The sequence below is a fragment of the Nasonia vitripennis genome, chromosome 1 (assembly GCF_009193385.2).
Source record: "Nasonia vitripennis strain AsymCx chromosome 1, Nvit_psr_1.1, whole genome shotgun sequence".
Classification (NCBI taxonomy): domain Eukaryota; kingdom Metazoa; phylum Arthropoda; class Insecta; order Hymenoptera; family Pteromalidae; genus Nasonia; species Nasonia vitripennis.
This window is the reverse complement of record NC_045757.1, coordinates 458528-476491: the sequence shown is the minus strand read 5'-3', so window position 1 is coordinate 476491 and position 17964 is coordinate 458528. Positions and strand designations below refer to the sequence as shown.

Genomic DNA, 17964 nt, shown 5'->3' with positions numbered 1-17964 from the left:
CATGTGGAGCGTTGTTATTTCGTTCACCCGCCGACATGACTCTGATTAATTATTAACGATGACAATAACAATAACAATAATGACAAGGCACGCAGGAATATGGAGCAAGGTGCTTTGAATTATTCACGCATACGTTTAATTGCATTGAATTTCTTAGCGAGCCGCGCGAAAATAATAATGGAAGCCAGGTGCAGCAGCGGATCGAAGCTGTATATTCGCGCACTCGCGGCTCGCTTGGCCGTTCGTCATTGACCTAGCCGCGGCGGCGATTGGATTTCAAGGTGTCGCCACTGCAACGAGTTTCCCGGCGGAGGACGCGGCGTTAAAGCGCAAAGCTTTTGAAAAAATATATTACTGATCGAGGGCTCGCCAATTGCCATCGGAGCTGCAGTTACGCAAGCACTTCCGTTTCTGCCGCTCGTAATCGAATTGCGCGCTCATCGCATCGGTCGTTGGCTTCCTTATAGCGCGCGCTGCAGAAAGCTTCAGGAATTTTTCCAAATCCAGAGCTCCTGATACAGGCCGTCGGCCGATTGGAATCGCGGAGAAAATCGATTTCGCGTTGCATCAGCTTGCGCCAGCATCGTTGCAGTTTGATCGTTTCGTTAATAAACGGCGCTCAAGCGCATTATACGCTCTAATCCGAAGGAGGAACTCGTATATCTTCGAATTCCAGAAAGTTGCGACTACTTATATACACTTACACGTATCAGCATACATTCTTTCCTCGTCTTCGGAGCGGCCGTCTCCCAGCCCCGCACACATGCCTACAATGTACAGGCGAGTCGCTCGTATTACGTATGCGAGAGCGGCGGTGTGATTAAATTTATCTGTGCGCGCGAGCCTGCCGGCGCTCTCCACGTGCTTCCCGAGCTATACAGCAGCCGAGCCGGCTGATCTCGGGGGGGGGGGGGGGCTTGTAAATTATCGAAAAGCCGGGGGCCGCAGCTCTCGCGATTTTGAAGATTTTGGAAAAAAATTTTTTCCTCCCGGATCCCGCTAATTTTCTCTCCGCCAATATCGCGGCCAAAAGTTCGTACCTCGATTCTTCACCTCGAGCGCTTTTTTTATTTAATTAAACGCGCTGACGAGTCATTGCCAAGGATATAATTGCAATAAGAAGCGATGCGACGAGACGATAAATAATTGCGCACGACTCTGTATATATATATATATATATATATACACGTGAAACTGTTGTTCTTTGTTTACTCGACGTTGATGCATAATCAGTTGCACAAAGAGTCTCGAGCAAGCTTTGCACGCACAGTGCGGAGCAATGACAAAATTACACACCATTCCAAGCAGCGAGCAGTAAAAACAAATAAGAAGAGAAATAAATTGAAAAATCGATCGGAGAGCGCGCGTGTACTCTGTACTATAATTATACAGATTAGAGGCGGGAATTGTGGTCGGGAGTGTCATTCGGATACTTTTATATATCGTCACAGTCGCGTAGATGATGCTATCGAGGAAAACAGCTGACGTACGAGAGGCGCCGCGGTTTATTAAAATTGTCAAAGTTCGAGGACCTGTCTGTAGCCGGCTCGGTTTACGATATTTTGAAAAAAGTTTTTTTTTCCTTCGCACTGCAAAGTCGTCGAAACACAGCCAGTCCTTTGGCGTACAATCGCTCGGTCATCGAGCCCCAGTCGCGCAAACAATGCAAATGCCTATACTCGATCGCGGCGGCGGCGGCGGCGGCGTCTACCAAAAAATCGTCTCGCTTCGCATTATCTCCTATTATCCAATGTTTGTGTACGCAAGTCTGTACGATACGAGGCTCGTCTTATACAGATCCACTCGAGAGACGAGAGCGCGCGGCATCGGGCACTGTACGAAGATAGCCGATAAGAGCACCGTATATTACACACAGCCTCGTTCGAATATCCCGCGACAAGGGGCACCGATTGCCGGCCGGGATTATCGTCCTTTTCGAAAAAATTTCGATTCAGTTGACGGCCTGTCAGGGACTCTCGAAAAGCTGATCGAGATAGTAACGCGTAACGTTATAGTAGCAAGGTTTGGCTTGGTATTATCAGGAGCTGCCCAGCGGCGAACAAGGTCGACTCGCGCGCATTAATGCGACGGCTATATAGACGTGTATATCTCCGATGTAGTTTTTTTTTTTTTTTGTTTTTGCAAATCTCGCGAGAGCGATTTCTGCAGCAAAAGTTTCACTCGATGAATTTTTTCGTTCGCCGAGCAGAAAAGGCACGTGTGCAAACGCCGCTTAACCTTCTGCGCGAAATCGCGCCAATTTGTACATTCTTGTCTTTGCAGGCAGCTGCGGCGCGGAAAGGGGAAGGGGAATCGACGCCTTGGCGCCTTGGAAGAAAGTCAATGGATCCTCGCTGTTTATAATTTTCAAAGTTTACGTCCCTCTAACTGCCTGGATTCTCGCTGGTTTTCAAAACTTTTTTCTCGGCCCTGCTCGGGACGGCCCACACTCTGCCAATAAGAGGCGGAAAATTGTCAGAAATTAATTTCGAGCGATCGGCCTAAATAATAAAATTTCACGTTTCACGACGATAAGGAGCGTCTTATATGCCTGCTTTCGCGATGAACATTCGCAACTCTGCGCACGTAGATAAGTAATTGAAAACGATCGGGAAAATGGAATCGCGCGACGCGAGTTGCGTGTGTACACTGTAGTACGCGCGGCGGCTCTCTTCTGTGTGTGCGTGTGTGTATATATAACAGTATGTATGTATATAGGTGCTCGACGTAACTCGGGCCGAGGCGCGATTGTGAGCGGCGCGACACAGTGGGAACCGACTTCCCACAGATTTATAATCATTCGAGATCGGGGCTCGATTGCAATGGCAATTTTGGCTATTTTTGAAAAATTCCTTCTGCCGCGTGATCCCTGAATTTTACAGATTTCAAATATATGGGAGAAATGTTTGTCGAATGAAATTTTTTTTTCCCTCCACTGCTCGTACCTGTAGCTTTGGAAAAGTTCGAGCAGAGAGAATAATCCGAAGCGGTCGGCGCCGGCATCCGGTCAATGACATATTCGCGACACGCAGGACAAGAGCGCGATCAGCGCAACGAGTAGATAATCAGATCAGCGCGCGGGAATTGTTTTCGGAAATTTATCGAGCGCGCGCTATCTCCTCCATCGTCAGTTAAAAAACGCGCGGATTTTGGGTAAAATTTTGATAGAGCGCGGCGGGGGAAAGATAAGCCCGCGAGCGATGACGCGCTCAGCGTACGCGCACCGCCGTCGGACTAGTCCCGTTCAGCTTGACTTATAATTTTTTTAAAGGGAGGCTCGATTGCGGGCCGGATTTTGGGCCTTTTCGAAAAATTCTTTTTCCCCCGGCATCGGCGTATTTTCAACTCGGCCAATAATCCAGCGAGAAGTCGAAAGGGTCGATCCGGGTTGGCCCTTGGTTTAGACTGCGAGTCGACTCCTCGGCATTACGGAATCTCTGAAGGATGCTCGATTCTCGCTGGGCTCGTCCTCCAGAGACGACGATCATCTGGACAACGAACGTCTCCGGATGCGACACTGTGCCCGCAGGAAGCTGGCACTCGCTGCCGAGCGATGCAGCGGCGGCGTGGCGGGGAGAGCCGGCGGCGCCACGTGAGAGCAGAGCGTTTAACGAACTTGAGGGTCGCGGTGGTGGGGCGGCCGGCTTTAAAAACTCGAGTTTCCCGATAGCGAGGGATCAGTCGATCGCTCGCCTTCGGCCTCCAGTTGAACGTTTCTCTCGCGCAGCAGAGCAGAACAGCCAGTAGAGGATGCCGGGCCAACTCGAGGAAGTCAGCGTCAGCAGCAAGAGGGCGACCTTCGGCATGGGCTGCTTCTGGGCCGGGGATTCGCTGTTCGGGGCGTGTCCCGGTGTCATCCGCACGAGCGTCGGCTACGCCGGCGGCACCAAGGACAACCCGGCCTACAGGAGCCTGTAAGTTACTCTTTACTTCCTCGATATCGCGATCTCTCCCTCTCTCTCTATCTCGTGATTTCGTGACTGGGCGATTTCAGGGGCGACCACACCGAGGTCATCCACATGGAGTACGACCCCGAGGTGATCTCGTACTCGCAGCTGCTCGACTTGTTCTGGAACAACCACGAGTACGGCCTGACGACGAACATCAAGAGACAGGTGAGTTTTCTCTCGCGAGTCTCGGCTTGGAAAGCTCTCATCGAGAGCCGCTCGCTGATAGCCGCCCGTATTCGTTCCAGTACATGTCGCTGATCCTCTACCACGACGAGGAGCAGAGGCTGGCCGCCGAGAAGTCGCGCGACCACCAGCAGCGCGAGAGGAACGAAAAGTTCGTCACCGAGATCAGCCCCTTCAACAAGTTCTACCCGGCCGAGGAGTGAGTATTATATACGCGATCCGCGCATTACAAGGTATTCGAATGTGCGCGCGAATCCCATCACAGCTGCGCACGCAGCGCGACTGTTTGTTGTTGGTAAACACGCGCGAGGAATAAGGAGCGCGAAGCACGTGCGGCGCGGCCGATCACGACGAGCCCGGCTGATCGCGCGCGTATCTGCATTCGCCACTGACGCACTTGACACACTTCGTACGCTCCGCACTCGCAGGCTTATCGCCATCCTCTCGAGCGTCGGCTCGCTTCGGATTTCGCGCTGATCGGCGGGCCTTTGTTTGCGTTGAAAGGTTGTATTATTGGGGGCTTATCGGCGAAAATTGACCTCGGCGCCTTCTTCTGCCCGCAGCTACCACCAGAAGTACCGGCTGCAGGACCACCCTTGGCTGCTGGAGAACATCGGCGTGAAGAGCAGCGAGCACCTGCGCAGCTCGGCGCTCGCGGCCAAGCTGAACGGCTACCTGGCCGGTGCCGTCAGCCTCGAGGAGTACGAGCGCGAGGCACCGGCCCTCGGGCTCAGCGACAAGGCCATCCAGTACGTGCGAAAGTACGTGATCGAGAGACAGGGCAACGGGCTCTACTGCTAGCTTCTCTCATCGCGGCCATCGTGCCGTACGAGGCACACGGACAATCTGCTCGCGCGCGCGCGCACCGAGGCGCAGTATCCGACGGGATCAGCTGCTGCCGGAATTATGTTATCCGATCTCTTTCTCGGCCGCCTTTCCCTGCCTGACGATCTGCGATATTGTTTAGATGTATAGAAAAGAGAACGCGCTTATAGATAGACCTGTAGATTTAAGTTGCGCTGCATTTGTATAATATCTCACTCGAATAAATTCATTTTTATTGTAATTAAGTTTGTCACGGAGCATAATAAAAAGATGTCATAATGTAGATGCCTTGTGAGAAATTTAGATATTCCTTTTGGAAAGAAAATGCCATTCACCAAGCAGAAGGGTTAAATTAAAATTCATACAGATTGCTGTGATTATCTAAATGTACCTAAGTTTGGTGTCTTTTTGAAAAACTAGGTCATGGTGTAATATTCGTCATAATACGAATCAATCGAAAGTTTCAATTCTAGCCTATATATCAGTATATCTATATATGCGCGCAGTGTTTCTCACTTTTCTAAGCATTGATCGGATAGCCGATGCTCTAAACACTTTTTATCAATACTTTCACGTAGAAAGCTAAGAATTCTAGACTTTTCACACTCGATAAGACTGCATAATATTAAAAAAAAATTAATTTTCTAATTCAACCTTGAATTGAAGAGGGATTCGCTGGGCCGAGTGAACTAGCTCAATTTTCAAGCAGGCTAATGAGTCTGATATCGTTCGCTACACTGAGAGAAATTTATAGTAAATTTTACTATACTGGATAGGAAATTTTAATAAAAAGTTTGGTAATCCACTCACAGACTGACAGTCTAGTAATTTTTACTAAACTGTATAGTAAATTTTATAAAACTATAAATTTTACTATACTGAGTAGTAATTTTTACCCTGACTAAGTTAAATATAAAAATGCACATAGTGGAAAAATTATTGTCAATTATTTATTATATGGCTCTAAATTTTTATGGTTATGGAGGGGGTTTTATACTCTTCTAACGCACTTCATTCAGAGAACATTATCGATTCACTCGCCGCAGTTGATTTTTAGAGACATTAAACTAACCCTAGATACATTTCCTACAACTAAACGCTTGATTATTATTATACATATTCGCAATTCGCAGTACATATGCTTATACGCTCGCAATTGTTACAAGAGGGTTGCTAAACGGACTTATATACTAACTGAGCTAACTTCTTACCGCTTGCGGGTTTTATTTCCCGTGCACCCCCTAGCGGCAGCACACAAAACAGCCATGTTTGCTAAACGCGCATGCGTTTTTCCGATTTTCAGATGAAAAGTACTATACGTTCTATTAAAAATTACCATACTGTCAGGTAAAAATTCATACATTGGCGATTTTCACTATAGTTTCCGTTAATTTTTCCTATTGAGTATGGTAAATTTTATATGGAAGTTTAGTAAAAATTGATATAAATCTAGTAAAAAGGTCAGTTTTGTCAGTCTGTGACGAGATTACCAAACTTTCCAGTAAATTGTCATGAACATATAGTAAAATTTACGCACTATTTCTATCAGTGTACTGGTATACCAAATACATACTCGCAAATTTTAAAATGCCACCGATCAGCTCTGATGGCAATAACGTCGTAAGCGGAAAACTACAACCGTACCGAGAGCCAGTACGCGCGGAATCTACTCCGGCGCGCTTTATAATGTTATCCAGAGTAGAGAGTATAGAGAGTTACGAGCGAAGCTCGACAGATGGCGAGGCCCGTTCAGCAAGACCGGGATAAATAAAATTTATGCGTATAGCCATTGCGTAATCCACCACTGTCCTATACTCGGCTCGGATTATGAAAATTTTCCGGCGCACAAGGCGTCGCGTCAGGGCATTTGAATTTCTCGCACGCGCGGCCAGTTTAAAAATTACACAAGCGCCGCAGCTCTCCGAAGCAAGAACAAAGCATCATCGATTTTCCCCGGCGCGATTCGTCACACGATGATACGGCCTGCTCGGAAACGAGCTATGTCGATAGCGTTCGAGACAAGCCAACAAGTGTCCGGGATCCGAGTGCGGACGCACCGACACCGACCGACGACTGTCCGCCGCGTCACGCAATAGACGGAGCAATCTGGGCGTGGCGACGCAAATAAAGCGCGAGCACCGTATCCACGCTGCACTTATTTCGGCCGAGCCCTTGGCGTCGAGTCTCCGCAGTTTTCATTTCGATCGATCCAGTATCGGCATATCGCGTCGATCGCGACCGATAGATCCGATCTCGCGCAGCAACGGCTATACTTACGACGACGCCGATACGGGTGACTCCCATGCAGGAAAAAACGCGATTCTCGGAGCGCAAACAATCGTGATGTCATCCGTCTTCTGTGTATATATTTACCCGACTCGCTTATCGTTATAGGCGTTATACACACGGCACCGCGTATAAGGAAGCGCGGGAGGAAATTCGGCGGCGACGCGACTGCAGCGCGCTTTTTTAGCCGAGAGCTACAGCCGTTAAACAAACGCGCTTACGTAAGACTAACAATTAGGCATAAGTTAGATAAGTTTATCGCGCCGCACGGAGGTCTCACCGACTCGACACCGAGGTGCTTCCCGATTCGCGAGCATTACATATATGCTATCATGCCGCATGGCGATAGAATACAGCATCGGCTTCTCACGATTGCCGAACGTCGCGTTCAATTGGCGCCCCTCAATTGCAGTCCGCGAACGCCGCGCGATCCGATTGTATATACGCGGGGACGCTCCAAGGACTTTCGCGACGCGAAGACACTATGCCGCCGATGATCCCCGCACTCCGGCTTGCGTAACTCGCCGATCCGCAAATTCATTAACATCTTACGTGTTCGGTTTGAGATCGCGTTTAAAAATACATTTTCCCTCGCGGCTGCTGGAAACGCTTGCGCCGATGAGCCGAAAATTGAAAGACGACGATGCACTTTCTCGTGCAAACAGACCGCGCCCCGGTAACGAGAGATTTAATTGATTAATTGATGTATTCCTTGTATTCCTCGAGCGATAGGACAAAAAGGATCGCGGCTGCACCGGGCGATTATCATAATGACGATGAGAGACATTCCTCGGGTAATTAAAGACTCGGCTGAGTCACCGCGCGCGCGACGAGCGACGGATATCGTTATGGGGGGCCGGATTCTCCCAAGAGTAACGCGCTCGAATTCCGTAAGCCGTCAGCTGACCACCGGTGGAAATTAAGGGGGCAAGTGCGGAGCGCGCAATAACGAAGAAGAATCCCGATCCAGCGCCGCTAACGAATCGTAATGAACGTCTGCATCTGACGCGTATGGAGAGGAGCAACACAAAGCTGCTGCTACTGCTGCAGAGAGTCGTCCCATTGAGCACGGGTGCGCCTGCACTCGGCGCGGAAACGAGATTTTCCGGCGCGAGGGACCCATACAACCGCGAGCAATTGTCCGCTCGCACCGAAAATATACAGCGGGCTCTTTCGGTTTGCTTTCAGAGCATCAAAATAGCAAAATACTTCTAGACGGCGATCGGCGACTCGCGTACTGCGACGTTTAACTAGTCGCTCGCGATAAAGCGCGCATCGGACGAATAATACAACAGTTCCCTCTGTTTTAAAGGAAGACGGGCTATAGGAAAACACGCGCGTAGAAGGACGAGCGAGCGCTCCACTTCCCACGCCTTCTTTTTTTACCTCGCCTGTATGCATACCTCCTATACAACGCGTTCGTTTTGACTCTTCGAGACTTTTTTGTTTGTCTCTCGCTCCGGATACTCGCGCGCATTTGTCGGTGGGGAATAAATTTTCGCGAACGGCTCTATAAATATTGCCGAGGCTATTTCGGACTCTTTATTATCGCGGGCTCGGAAAGTCGAGCGCAAATATTAATGACGTTACGCGTACGACGTCTGAAGCATATGGGCACTTACCGCGCATAGTTGGCGCGACGCAGCCTCGTTGCGATGAGAAAGAAGGAGAAAACGATGAATAATGATAGGCTCGAGAACATCAGGTGCGATTACGTACGATTTTTTCTCGGAAGAGCGATTCGCGCGTTCGACCGCATTTGGGCACTCGATTACACGAGAGCGAGAGAGCTCCGTTTCATCAGCACTTGGCAGCGCCGCTCGGCCGAGTGCGCGTGCACCGGCGCGGCGTGCTGTTGCACTCCTCCTCTCTCTCTCTCTCTCACCACGTGGTCTGCTAGCTCGCATAGCGAGCGGCGGAGGGGGGGGGGCGACTACCTACACGGCTACGGGCAACAGTACGGGAGTACAGGAGTCTGCCGCTCAGAGCCGCTCTCTCGGCCCCAGTGAGCAGTGTAGTGCGCGCAGTCAGCACGAGTGAACGGGCCACTCCTACGCGCAGCTCGCCAGTCGCAGTACACTCGATTTGTTGTTGTGAAGTGCGCCCGACCGCGAGAGACTCGCATCAGAATTACACGCTCGACTTTGTCTCGCTCCAGCTCGGCTGCCGAGTAGCGAGAGGCGCAGGCGAGCTCTCCTCGATCCAAGCTGCCGCTGCTCCAGTTCATCCCCGCGGACGCCGCGCCGGCCGCGCCAACGGAGCCGACGGACAGGATGGGCCTCGTCTCGTCGACCCTCATGGCTGCGCTCAGGCTGTCCTGGATCTGCCAGAAGCTCCTCGACCCCAGATACAGGTAGGCGCACGGAAAGATTTGGCCGCAGCTCCAACTCTTTCAACTTGGCTCGCGAGCCCGTCGTTTATACAACGAATAAAGCAATAATACGGAATACCGGTCCCGGCCGAAAAGATTCCCGAAGCTTCGACGGAGCACAATAGAGCGGCTCTCGGCCGAGGCCGCCCGCAGCGCTGCACTGACTGGAAAATCATGGGGGAGAGGACTGAGAGAGAGAGAGAGAGAAACGGCATACCTGTTAGCGGGGATGCGAGGAATCCGAAGAATCTCGAGCCGGCTTAGCCTCGTAACCTTTGCCAGCGTCACTGTTATATCTATCGTGTTTTCTCCCGAAGCTCGCAGCTGATGCGTCGTGTCGTCAACAAAAAGTTGAGGGTCGCGCGCACGGCCGCAACACAACAGGACTCGCCGTGATCGCTCGGCTCGACTCTGTTTATTTATCCACCTCCATGAAAACGAGTGAAATATATAACGGACCCACGCGGACGGAGGGGCTTGAGCAGCGAACGCAACGATAATAAGCTGCATAGAGAGAGAGAGAGCTGCGCGCTCACGTGTCTCCCATTGACGCCGTCGTTATCTTCGTTTCTCGCCTTTCCGTTCGTAGTCGTCGTCGCGCGTTCCATAACATCCTTACCGGTTTGCGTCACAACTCGCGACGCTGCGTCTTTATTTTTTTATACGCGGACGCTGGACGTGATACATTTTTCAATAGCCTCCTTCTCGACAATCCAGTTGGACGATAAAGTCAGCTGATCGATTGGACGAGGCTCGCGCGTAGCTCGAGTGCGGATGTAACGAGCCGGTAATCTGTCAAGCGCGCGACGGGAGCGCTCGTCGGCTCGCACGCGACTCATTACGTGCGGAATCTGTAAAAAAAAAAAAAAAATGCTCGAAAAACCGGCGAAATCCATCGCTCAGAAAAAGACAGCTGACGTGACTGTGCTCGCGCGCGGCGCCAAGGTCGGCCAGAGCTCGGAGCGGAGGTGCGAACGAACTCGGCTCGCTTCCGTCCTCGGAAATGCAGGCGAGCGTACGCGCTCGTGGCGTGGGTTATCGGAGAGGAAAATGACTTATCGGTGTCCGTGTCGAGTGAAAGCCCGACGACGCGCGCTCGGAGTGACTCTGCGCGTATTATAGCTTCTACACTCCCTTTTTTTTCGGCCGATTCGCGAATGGTCCGGCTTATTTTTAGACGGGCTTCGCGCGCGCGCTTGTGGCACTGTTGCAGCAGCAGCAGCGGGTGTATCGGGCGAAAGAGGGAGAGAGAGAGAGATAGCGATTAACGGCTATTTCGGGCTTCTTCTGGCAGCGCGGTGGCAATTGTTTTTCTGACCGATGACGTCGATTATTATCATTATCGACGGGGAAAAATGCACTCGTCGAGCACTGAGATACGTAATAGCCGGCGAGAGGAGCCTTGAAGTAGCCGATACCCGTCAAGTCATACTACACCGGCTGCTATTAGCGCGCGCGTCGCTTACTCGTTTCTTATCTCGCTGCTGTATATACCCTCTTCGAAGTCGTCGAAAAGGCCCGACGACACGCAGCTATTAGCACGCCGAGAAATTTCGAGGAATTCGTGCGACTAATTTCCTCGTAAAAATTCGCCCCCGGCAATTAAAGCCTCGAGCTTATCTCGAGTTCGCGCAATAGTGACATTGACGCTGTGTGTAATGCGTATACGGCAGCGGCGAAGGCCGCACACATTACGAGTGCGCGCGCACCCGTCGGAACGCGCGCTGAGAAGATCGTATATAGATGAGAACGCAAGAGACGACGCCTCGCGCGAGAGTATAAAGAGTGAGCGTAAGCGTAAGGAAACACGCGGCTCCGATGTGACTCACGCCTATGATTAACCATCCCGAGAGAGGCTTATCGCCGCTCTACACAGTAGGAGCGTATTTACAAACAGGCCGGCGACGCGTGCGCGGTATGTGGGCCATTCCTCGCGAATTCGCTTGTGTAAGTAGTAAACGAGTCGCGCGTTCCGAGTGAAAATGGCCTTTCGGAACTTTCACGGAGCGGGATCTCCGGCTATCGAAAAATTCGATTATTACGAGCCTGCGAGTCATCGAGTTTATCTCCGGCGCAGAGGGTTATCGCGCTGAATCGTTCCCATATTCGATCCCATCCGAACCGGCTGCTGCAGCTCGCATGACTCACCAGGCCATCAGCGAAACAAACAAACAAGCGAACGAAAGAATCTCCCCCACGCGTGCTGGCCGTGGCGGAGGCTGCTGCAGGCGGAAACGGCGAAACGACGCCTATAAATAAAAAGCTCCGCGGCCGGCTGCGGTGGGAGAGAGCCCGAGGAAAAAAGAATCCAGCGGAGCGCGGAATGCCAGGGTAATTGCAGCGGCGGCCTCCTTCGCGCGTGCACGCGCGCCTCGGCTCAGCCTTCGCTGCGGAGACTTTCACTCTCCGCGCGCAGAGCGGCTCGAGATTTCGCGCGTTCGATGGGCGACTTTATACCTATATAGGAAGGATGGACGATGCCGAGCGCGGAATTTCAAAATATTTTCTTCTGTCTGCGCGGAACAGGTTGCAGCGCCGGGGCTACTTGTTGCTTCGGAATTCGTCCTCTGCAGCTCTATACGATTGTTCGGAAAGGAAGAAAACTGCGCAATCTCCCGGCGGCTTCGCTCTGTCTGGAGGAGGGGGGGGGGGGAGGTGAGCCGCTATTCGCACAGCGTCGAGTACTCGAGACTTTTTTCGGCGGACACCCTCTGAATTCTTCACGCATCAGGCGTGCGACACGAGCGCGGTCGACCTCGGCTCGTTCTTTTCCCAGCGCGGAGAGCCGACCTCCGAACTCTACGTTTGGCGAGGCTGCGGCGCCTTGAGAGAAAACTATGAAAAATTTGGTCGAGCAGCAGCAGCAGCGAGAAAGCCCCGTGCTGGGTGGGACGAGGCTTAAACGAAGCATTAATGTAGCCAGTTGAGCGAGTGGCCCGTGATTCGATATTAATCGCGCGTTGTACGTTATAATCGACGGGCTGTTCTCGCTGCTCCCCGCCGGCTTCTAATTTCACTTTCGACGCCGCCCGTTATTGCAGCGCCAGACGAGGCGCGCGGCCTGCATCTTAAGTAGGCTTCGCTCTTCTTCGGCTGCTATTTCGGCGAGCGGGCCGGGCTCCGTATCCACATCGATGCTTAGCCACGTTTTTCCGCTGTTGCAGTTGCATCGAGGGAGGCGGCGAGACGGTTCCGGTGCGGAAGCCCCTGGATGGCCCAGCCGCGTCAGCGACTTCCACCGCGCCGGTCACGTCCGAGCAACAGGCTGCCGCGACGGACTCGGCCGCAGTCTCGGAGCAGGGCCTCGCCGTCGCCAGCAAGATGAACTCGGCCCTGGCGACCGGCAATAAGTGAGTACCGCGCAGAATCACTAGCTGGCAAACTGGGCCTTCGATTTCGATAACCCGTTTTTATAACTGTTTTTTTTCGCAGATCGCCGGAGAACAACAACTCGCTGCACCAGGAGAACCGCAACAGGCGCGCGGCGCAGCTCAGGTTCAAGACCCGGCCGTCGAGCTTCGACGCGGCCCTCATAGTCCGGGGTAGGAGCAAGAACTCGCTCCTCCTCGCCCCGACGCAGCCCTGCAGTCCGCTGAGGAGGAGGCGCAACGCCGCCCCCGCCGACTGGGACGACGCCAGCTCGTCCTCCGGATGCTCCTCCGACCCTGGCTCGGCTTCCGGTAAGTAGCGCACGTTCGCTACCTCCCTCCTAAGCTCTGCGCCCGCCGTCGGCTAATCACCGGGGAAATTCGCTTGCAGACTCCGATTCGGAGACCGAGCTGAGAGTCAGCGAGAACGTGAGCAACGAGGAGGGCAGCAAGCCCATCGGCATGTCCGCCGAGGAGGAGGAAGCCTTCCGGCTGACCGTCGGCCGGGGCCACTTTTCGCGCTCGAAGAAGGACCGCTTCCTCAACCACCTGAGGCTCGAGAAGCGGCTCAACGACCTCAACAACGACTACTTTGGCCTCGCCTGCAAGGGCCACCACCACCACCACCACCACCACCGACACCGCCACCTTCAGAGACGCCACTCCGGCGACCTGCACCGGATCGTCTGAGCGCCGGCAGTATTTTCGGAACGAGCTCGAGAGGTCGCCCACGGGCTCTCCCGCAACGATATTCGTACTTAACCGTCGACTACAAAGCGAGCGACCTCTCGAGACCGCCCAAGTTTTCTCCGAAGCGCCGAGTCTCGCTCCCGCACAGAGACAATGTCCACGCGTACAATATTGATAAAAAGACTTTACGCGAGAGGTGTGAGTGCTGAGTGTGCGCGTACGCGAGATAATGACGAACGAAGAGGCGGGACGGCTATCGAACAGCGAACGCAAGACTGAACCTTTTTCGTTTGAAAACTCGTTGACAAAGTGAGCCGACGACGACGACGACGACGACGACGACGATGATGACGACGATCGATTAACAATTACGAAGGCTCCAGTGAGAAAGATTGTACATATCCTTACTGACAATTGTTATAGATGAAGCGTGTTGTTACTAGTCTGTTGTTGAAATCTGAGGCGTGTGCGAAAACGGCTTTTTTTGGAATTCTCATGACGTTGCACACGATTAACTTTAGGGTGAACGTTTTGATAGGACATAACGACAGAAATGTGTATTCGCGAGCACATGCGCGCGTTCGAGTGCTCCATAATAATAAGGTAAATATTGTTTGAAAACGTCGAAAAAAAATTGATTACAAGCGATGACAGTGAAATTAACAGCCGGTTTAGATTATAGGCGATTAGATTAGAGGAAAAGTGCGAATAGTTTTGTTGCGAGCCCCGTCGTAAGTGAGATATATAAACGCGAAGCCGATATGACAATAAATAAATATATATATATACAAATATAATTGAAGGACGATTCCGTTGATGTTTTGCGTGCCGACTAAGGTACTTTCGATCTTTTATATCTTCCTGAAAATGGCTCGGGTTGCGTTTATCAGCGGATCGTCGGATAATCGCTTCTACGAAGCGGAACTTGTGATTGCTCGAAAATGTTTACGTAACGTCTTTCATCCGAGTCCGCCTTCTAATTTTGACAATCTCGCGGATGAAAGAGCCAAGTTAGTTCTGTGCTCGCTGTCGAGCTCAAACTCGCCTATCGACACGAGATCGCGAATTGATGTGCCTTACAATCGAGACCAATTACACGAATCCGTCCGCGATTTCTTCGGGCAGAAATGACAAAATCTCAGTGTCCAACGACGACCGTGACTGTATTCCGCGTGAAATGTCGACGTCGCTGTTTCACCTGATCGACAGTGACGTCGTTGCTCAGCATATCGAGCGCGCGCAGAGAAACTTTGTATTTTTATTTTTGCTAATAAATATTTGTCGAATTTATCTTACAAACAGCCGAGCACTTTACTCCGTACCCGATACCAACCCGTATCATCCGTAGCAATGCAGAGCAGCTCTCTTACCAGCAGTAGCTATAGACTCGAGTGTATACAGCGACCCGCGTTCGCCGAACAGCCGCTCGAGTCAGTCTCGTCGCGCCGCGGCGTCTGCTCGTCGTCGACCGAATTATATACAGATCCCTCGCGCGACTGCAGCGCATATGCAAAAAAGGCCGCAGTAGTCGTGCTGTGTTGTTATCGCGCGTCGAACGTTAACCTCGCGTACAGCTGAAAAAAAATGACCGCCTCGCTGGCTCTGCTGATAGTTTTGGCGAGTCTTTTTCAAAGTCATCGGATCTACGCCGAAAACACGACGACGTCACCAGTTCCCGTGGTCCTCTGGCATGGCATGGGTGAGTTGCTTTATTATGTATAGCTATAGCCGCTCGACGATGGGTACGAGTAAAAGTCGCGCAGTGCGTTTGTACCGGAAGAGAAACTTGCGGTAAATGCAGCTATAGAGGATATCCCCGCGGAGAAAAGATCTCCGATCGTCATTTGTTGCACTTTGTAGAAAGTCATTAAACTGTTTTTCCGCACGGAGTGGGCTTTCGGCGATATCTTATCTTCCGCTAGCTGCATAAAAATTATTAAAAGAGAGTACCGATTTCCGATTGAATAAGATGCAGGGTTGCAGTCTTTCCTCCTCGTTTCGGTGAAATGCGAATTATGCGATCGCTGCACGTTGAGTAACCGCAGATTTTACGTAAACGCACTCGAGAAATATACTACATATTCAATTTCGTCACGTTTTCTAACTCGTCAAATGGCACACATTCGCGCTCGGTGTGCTTAACGAAGAAGAAGAAGAAGAAAAAAAAAAACAGGCACGAGAGGGTAAAGACGAGTGACTAACGTAAGCCTATATCTGCACTGCACAGGCGACAGTTGCTGCTTCTCCTACAGTCTCGGCCAGATAAAGACAATCTTGGAGGACAACATTCCCGGGGTCTACGTCAAGTCCATTAGAATTGGAAATAACGTGATAGAGGTTCGCACCTTTGACAGTTGGGCCTTCAGCAATTTTGTCCGAGAAATTTTGAATAATATTAGGCGCATGGACTTGCGCGGCTCTTTGCAGGACGTGGAAAACAGCTACTTCAAGAACGTGAACGAGCAGGTGCAGCAGGTCTGCGACGAGCTGGCCCAGGACGAGAAGCTGACGGGCGGATTCAACGCCATTGGATTCTCGCAGGGGGGACAGTTTCTGTAAGTCTTTTTGCTTCTTGGGCGAACGCGGCTGAATTTTCTTTTTTTTTTTTTTTTTCACCGAGAAAACGATCCGCTTTTGAAATCAGGAGAGCAGTCGCCCAGAGATGCGGCCCTCCGCAGATGATGAACCTGATATCCCTGGGAGGTCAGCACCAGGGCGTCTACGGTCTGCCGAACTGCGCCTCGCTTCAGCACTACCTGTGCAACCACCTGCGGCAGGTCCTGCACTACGCGGCTTACTCCAAGTAAGAATTGCGAGTTGAATTGTCGAGGAGAGAACGTCAAAGAATTAACAACTTGCGTTCACGCAGGTACATCCAGGAGAAGCTGGTCCAAGCCGAGTACTGGCACGACCCGCTCAAAGAGGAAGAGTACAAGAAAAACAGTGTCTTCCTAGCCGACATTAACAACGAGCTGCGCATCAATGAGGTAAATTCGTTCGGGCTATCAGTTGGCAAGTTCATCAGCGGCAATCGAATTGGTTCTTTTACTTCCGCAGACGTACAAGGAGAACCTGCAGAAGCTGAAGAATCTGGTGCTAGTCAAGTTTGAGAAAGATACGATGGTCGAGCCGAGGATCTCCGAGTGGTTCGGCTTCTACAAGTCCGGGCAGGACGTCGAGATTGAGACGCTCCACGAGTCGGCCTTGTTTATCGAGGTAAATCCATTCGGTTCGAGCAACCTAGCCCATACTCCAATATGTATAGTCGGCTGTTTTTTTTTTAATGACGTTTTCAAAAAATCCACCTTTCAGGACCGACTGGGACTGAAGCAAATGGACGCCGAGGGTAAACTGCACTTCTTATCGGTGGATGGCAACCACCTGCAGTTTACCGACTCTTGGTTCGTCGGAAACGTCATCGAGAAGTACTTGAAGTGAAGCTTGAAATGCTACGTTATGCAATATAATAAAATTAAGACTGTGTAGATTTAATCGATCAAGATATTTTTGTACGTGTTATTTGTTAACTCGACGCATCGATGAAAGTTAATAAATTTACGATTTTTACGATAAAACACGCTCGAACATTGTGAAAAGCCCGATGAACCAGCTCGTATCAGTTGGAGCTCGTTTGGAGAAACAAAAACGCCAGCGCTAGCCCTCACCCGCTCACGTGCATCGAGCGGGAACGAGATTAAAAAGTCGCGGAGAGGCGCGAGGCCGAGTCAAGGCTTTCGGATAAGCGGAGGGAGAGAGAAAAAAAGGGGGGGAGGGTCGTATACACGCGGCTCTCGCGTATATGTAGCCTGGTCCCATTAAGAGATTACATTATGAGAGTTAGTCCGCTTTGTGGAGCCGGCAAAAGTTGCCAGTGTTTCTGTGTTCCCTTTCTCTCTGCGATGTGGCGAACGGGCATTGACGATTAGAAAATCAGCTTGGATGGCTGTTGGCGGGAGCAGAAAAAAAAAAAAAATGAATTCGAAAAATAAAAAACTCGCGCATTTCGATCGGAATATCCGATGCGTCTTGGAAAAATCAGGCGTGGGCGTCTGAGTCGGATATCAATCATATCATCGCGTGCAGCAGTACAGTGGGACGAGAGCGGAGGCAGAGGGTGTATGGATATTCAATAAACGAGAGAATATTTGCGGAGAGCTAGAGGAAGAGGGAGCGAGAGAGCTGCCGTTACTTTGAGGGGATACCGTATACAAGTAATACGCGAAAGACTCGCGGCTGTGCTATGTAGGAAAGGAGCGGATGCATATCCAGGATTCGAGGATTCGCGCAGGAT

General features: G+C 51.3%; 3 protein-coding genes across 3 annotated transcripts; all 3 read left to right on the top strand.

Annotated features, from left to right (window-relative positions):
• Nucleotides 1-3625: 3625 nt before the first annotated feature.
• Nucleotides 3626-5241, top strand: LOC100679627 (peptide methionine sulfoxide reductase). Its single transcript, XM_031921851.2, has 4 exons — nucleotides 3626-3914; nucleotides 3995-4115; nucleotides 4196-4332; nucleotides 4697-5241. Exons 1-4 carry the CDS (start codon nucleotides 3751-3753, stop codon nucleotides 4932-4934), a joined length of 660 nt encoding a protein of 219 aa, XP_031777711.1. The 5' UTR covers nucleotides 3626-3750; the 3' UTR covers nucleotides 4935-5241.
• Nucleotides 5242-9399: 4158 nt separating this feature from the next.
• Nucleotides 9400-17248, top strand: LOC100119614 (palmitoyl-protein thioesterase 1). The gene is made up of 10 exons (XM_001603303.6): nucleotides 9400-9597; nucleotides 12780-12965; nucleotides 13048-13295; nucleotides 13375-15372; nucleotides 15901-16010; nucleotides 16101-16228; nucleotides 16318-16476; nucleotides 16543-16660; nucleotides 16731-16889; nucleotides 16986-17248. Exons 4-10 carry the CDS (start codon nucleotides 15258-15260, stop codon nucleotides 17109-17111), a joined length of 915 nt encoding a protein of 304 aa, XP_001603353.1. The 5' UTR covers nucleotides 9400-9597; nucleotides 12780-12965; nucleotides 13048-13295; nucleotides 13375-15257; the 3' UTR covers nucleotides 17112-17248.
• Nucleotides 9518-13673, top strand: LOC100119655 (uncharacterized protein DDB_G0281497). Its single transcript, XM_001603339.6, has 4 exons — nucleotides 9518-9597; nucleotides 12780-12965; nucleotides 13048-13295; nucleotides 13375-13673. Exons 1-4 carry the CDS (start codon nucleotides 9518-9520, stop codon nucleotides 13671-13673), a joined length of 813 nt encoding a protein of 270 aa, XP_001603389.2.
• Nucleotides 17249-17964: the final 716 nt, after the last annotated feature.

Excerpts from the sequence above, each read along its gene's own strand:
- LOC100119655 (XM_001603339.6), top strand. The coding sequence starts at position 9,518 with ATGGGCCTCGTCTCGTCGACCCTCATGGCTGCGCTCAGGCTGTCCTGG. Across the intron at positions 12,966-13,047 it reads GCCCTGGCGACCGGCAATAA|ATCGCCGGAGAACAACAACT; the intron begins GTGAGTACCGCG and ends TTTTTTTCGCAG. Across the intron at positions 13,296-13,374 it reads CGACCCTGGCTCGGCTTCCG|ACTCCGATTCGGAGACCGAG; the intron begins GTAAGTAGCGCA and ends ATTCGCTTGCAG.
- LOC100679627 (XM_031921851.2), top strand. The coding sequence starts at position 3,751 with ATGCCGGGCCAACTCGAGGAAGTCAGCGTCAGCAGCAAGAGGGCGACC. Across the intron at positions 3,915-3,994 it reads AACCCGGCCTACAGGAGCCT|GGGCGACCACACCGAGGTCA; the intron begins GTAAGTTACTCT and ends GGGCGATTTCAG. Across the intron at positions 4,116-4,195 it reads CGACGAACATCAAGAGACAG|TACATGTCGCTGATCCTCTA; the intron begins GTGAGTTTTCTC and ends TATTCGTTCCAG.
- LOC100119614 (XM_001603303.6), top strand. The coding sequence starts at position 15,258 with ATGACCGCCTCGCTGGCTCTGCTGATAGTTTTGGCGAGTCTTTTTCAA. Across the intron at positions 16,011-16,100 it reads TTGGAAATAACGTGATAGAG|GACGTGGAAAACAGCTACTT; the intron begins GTTCGCACCTTT and ends GGCTCTTTGCAG. Across the intron at positions 16,661-16,730 it reads ACGAGCTGCGCATCAATGAG|ACGTACAAGGAGAACCTGCA; the intron begins GTAAATTCGTTC and ends TTACTTCCGCAG.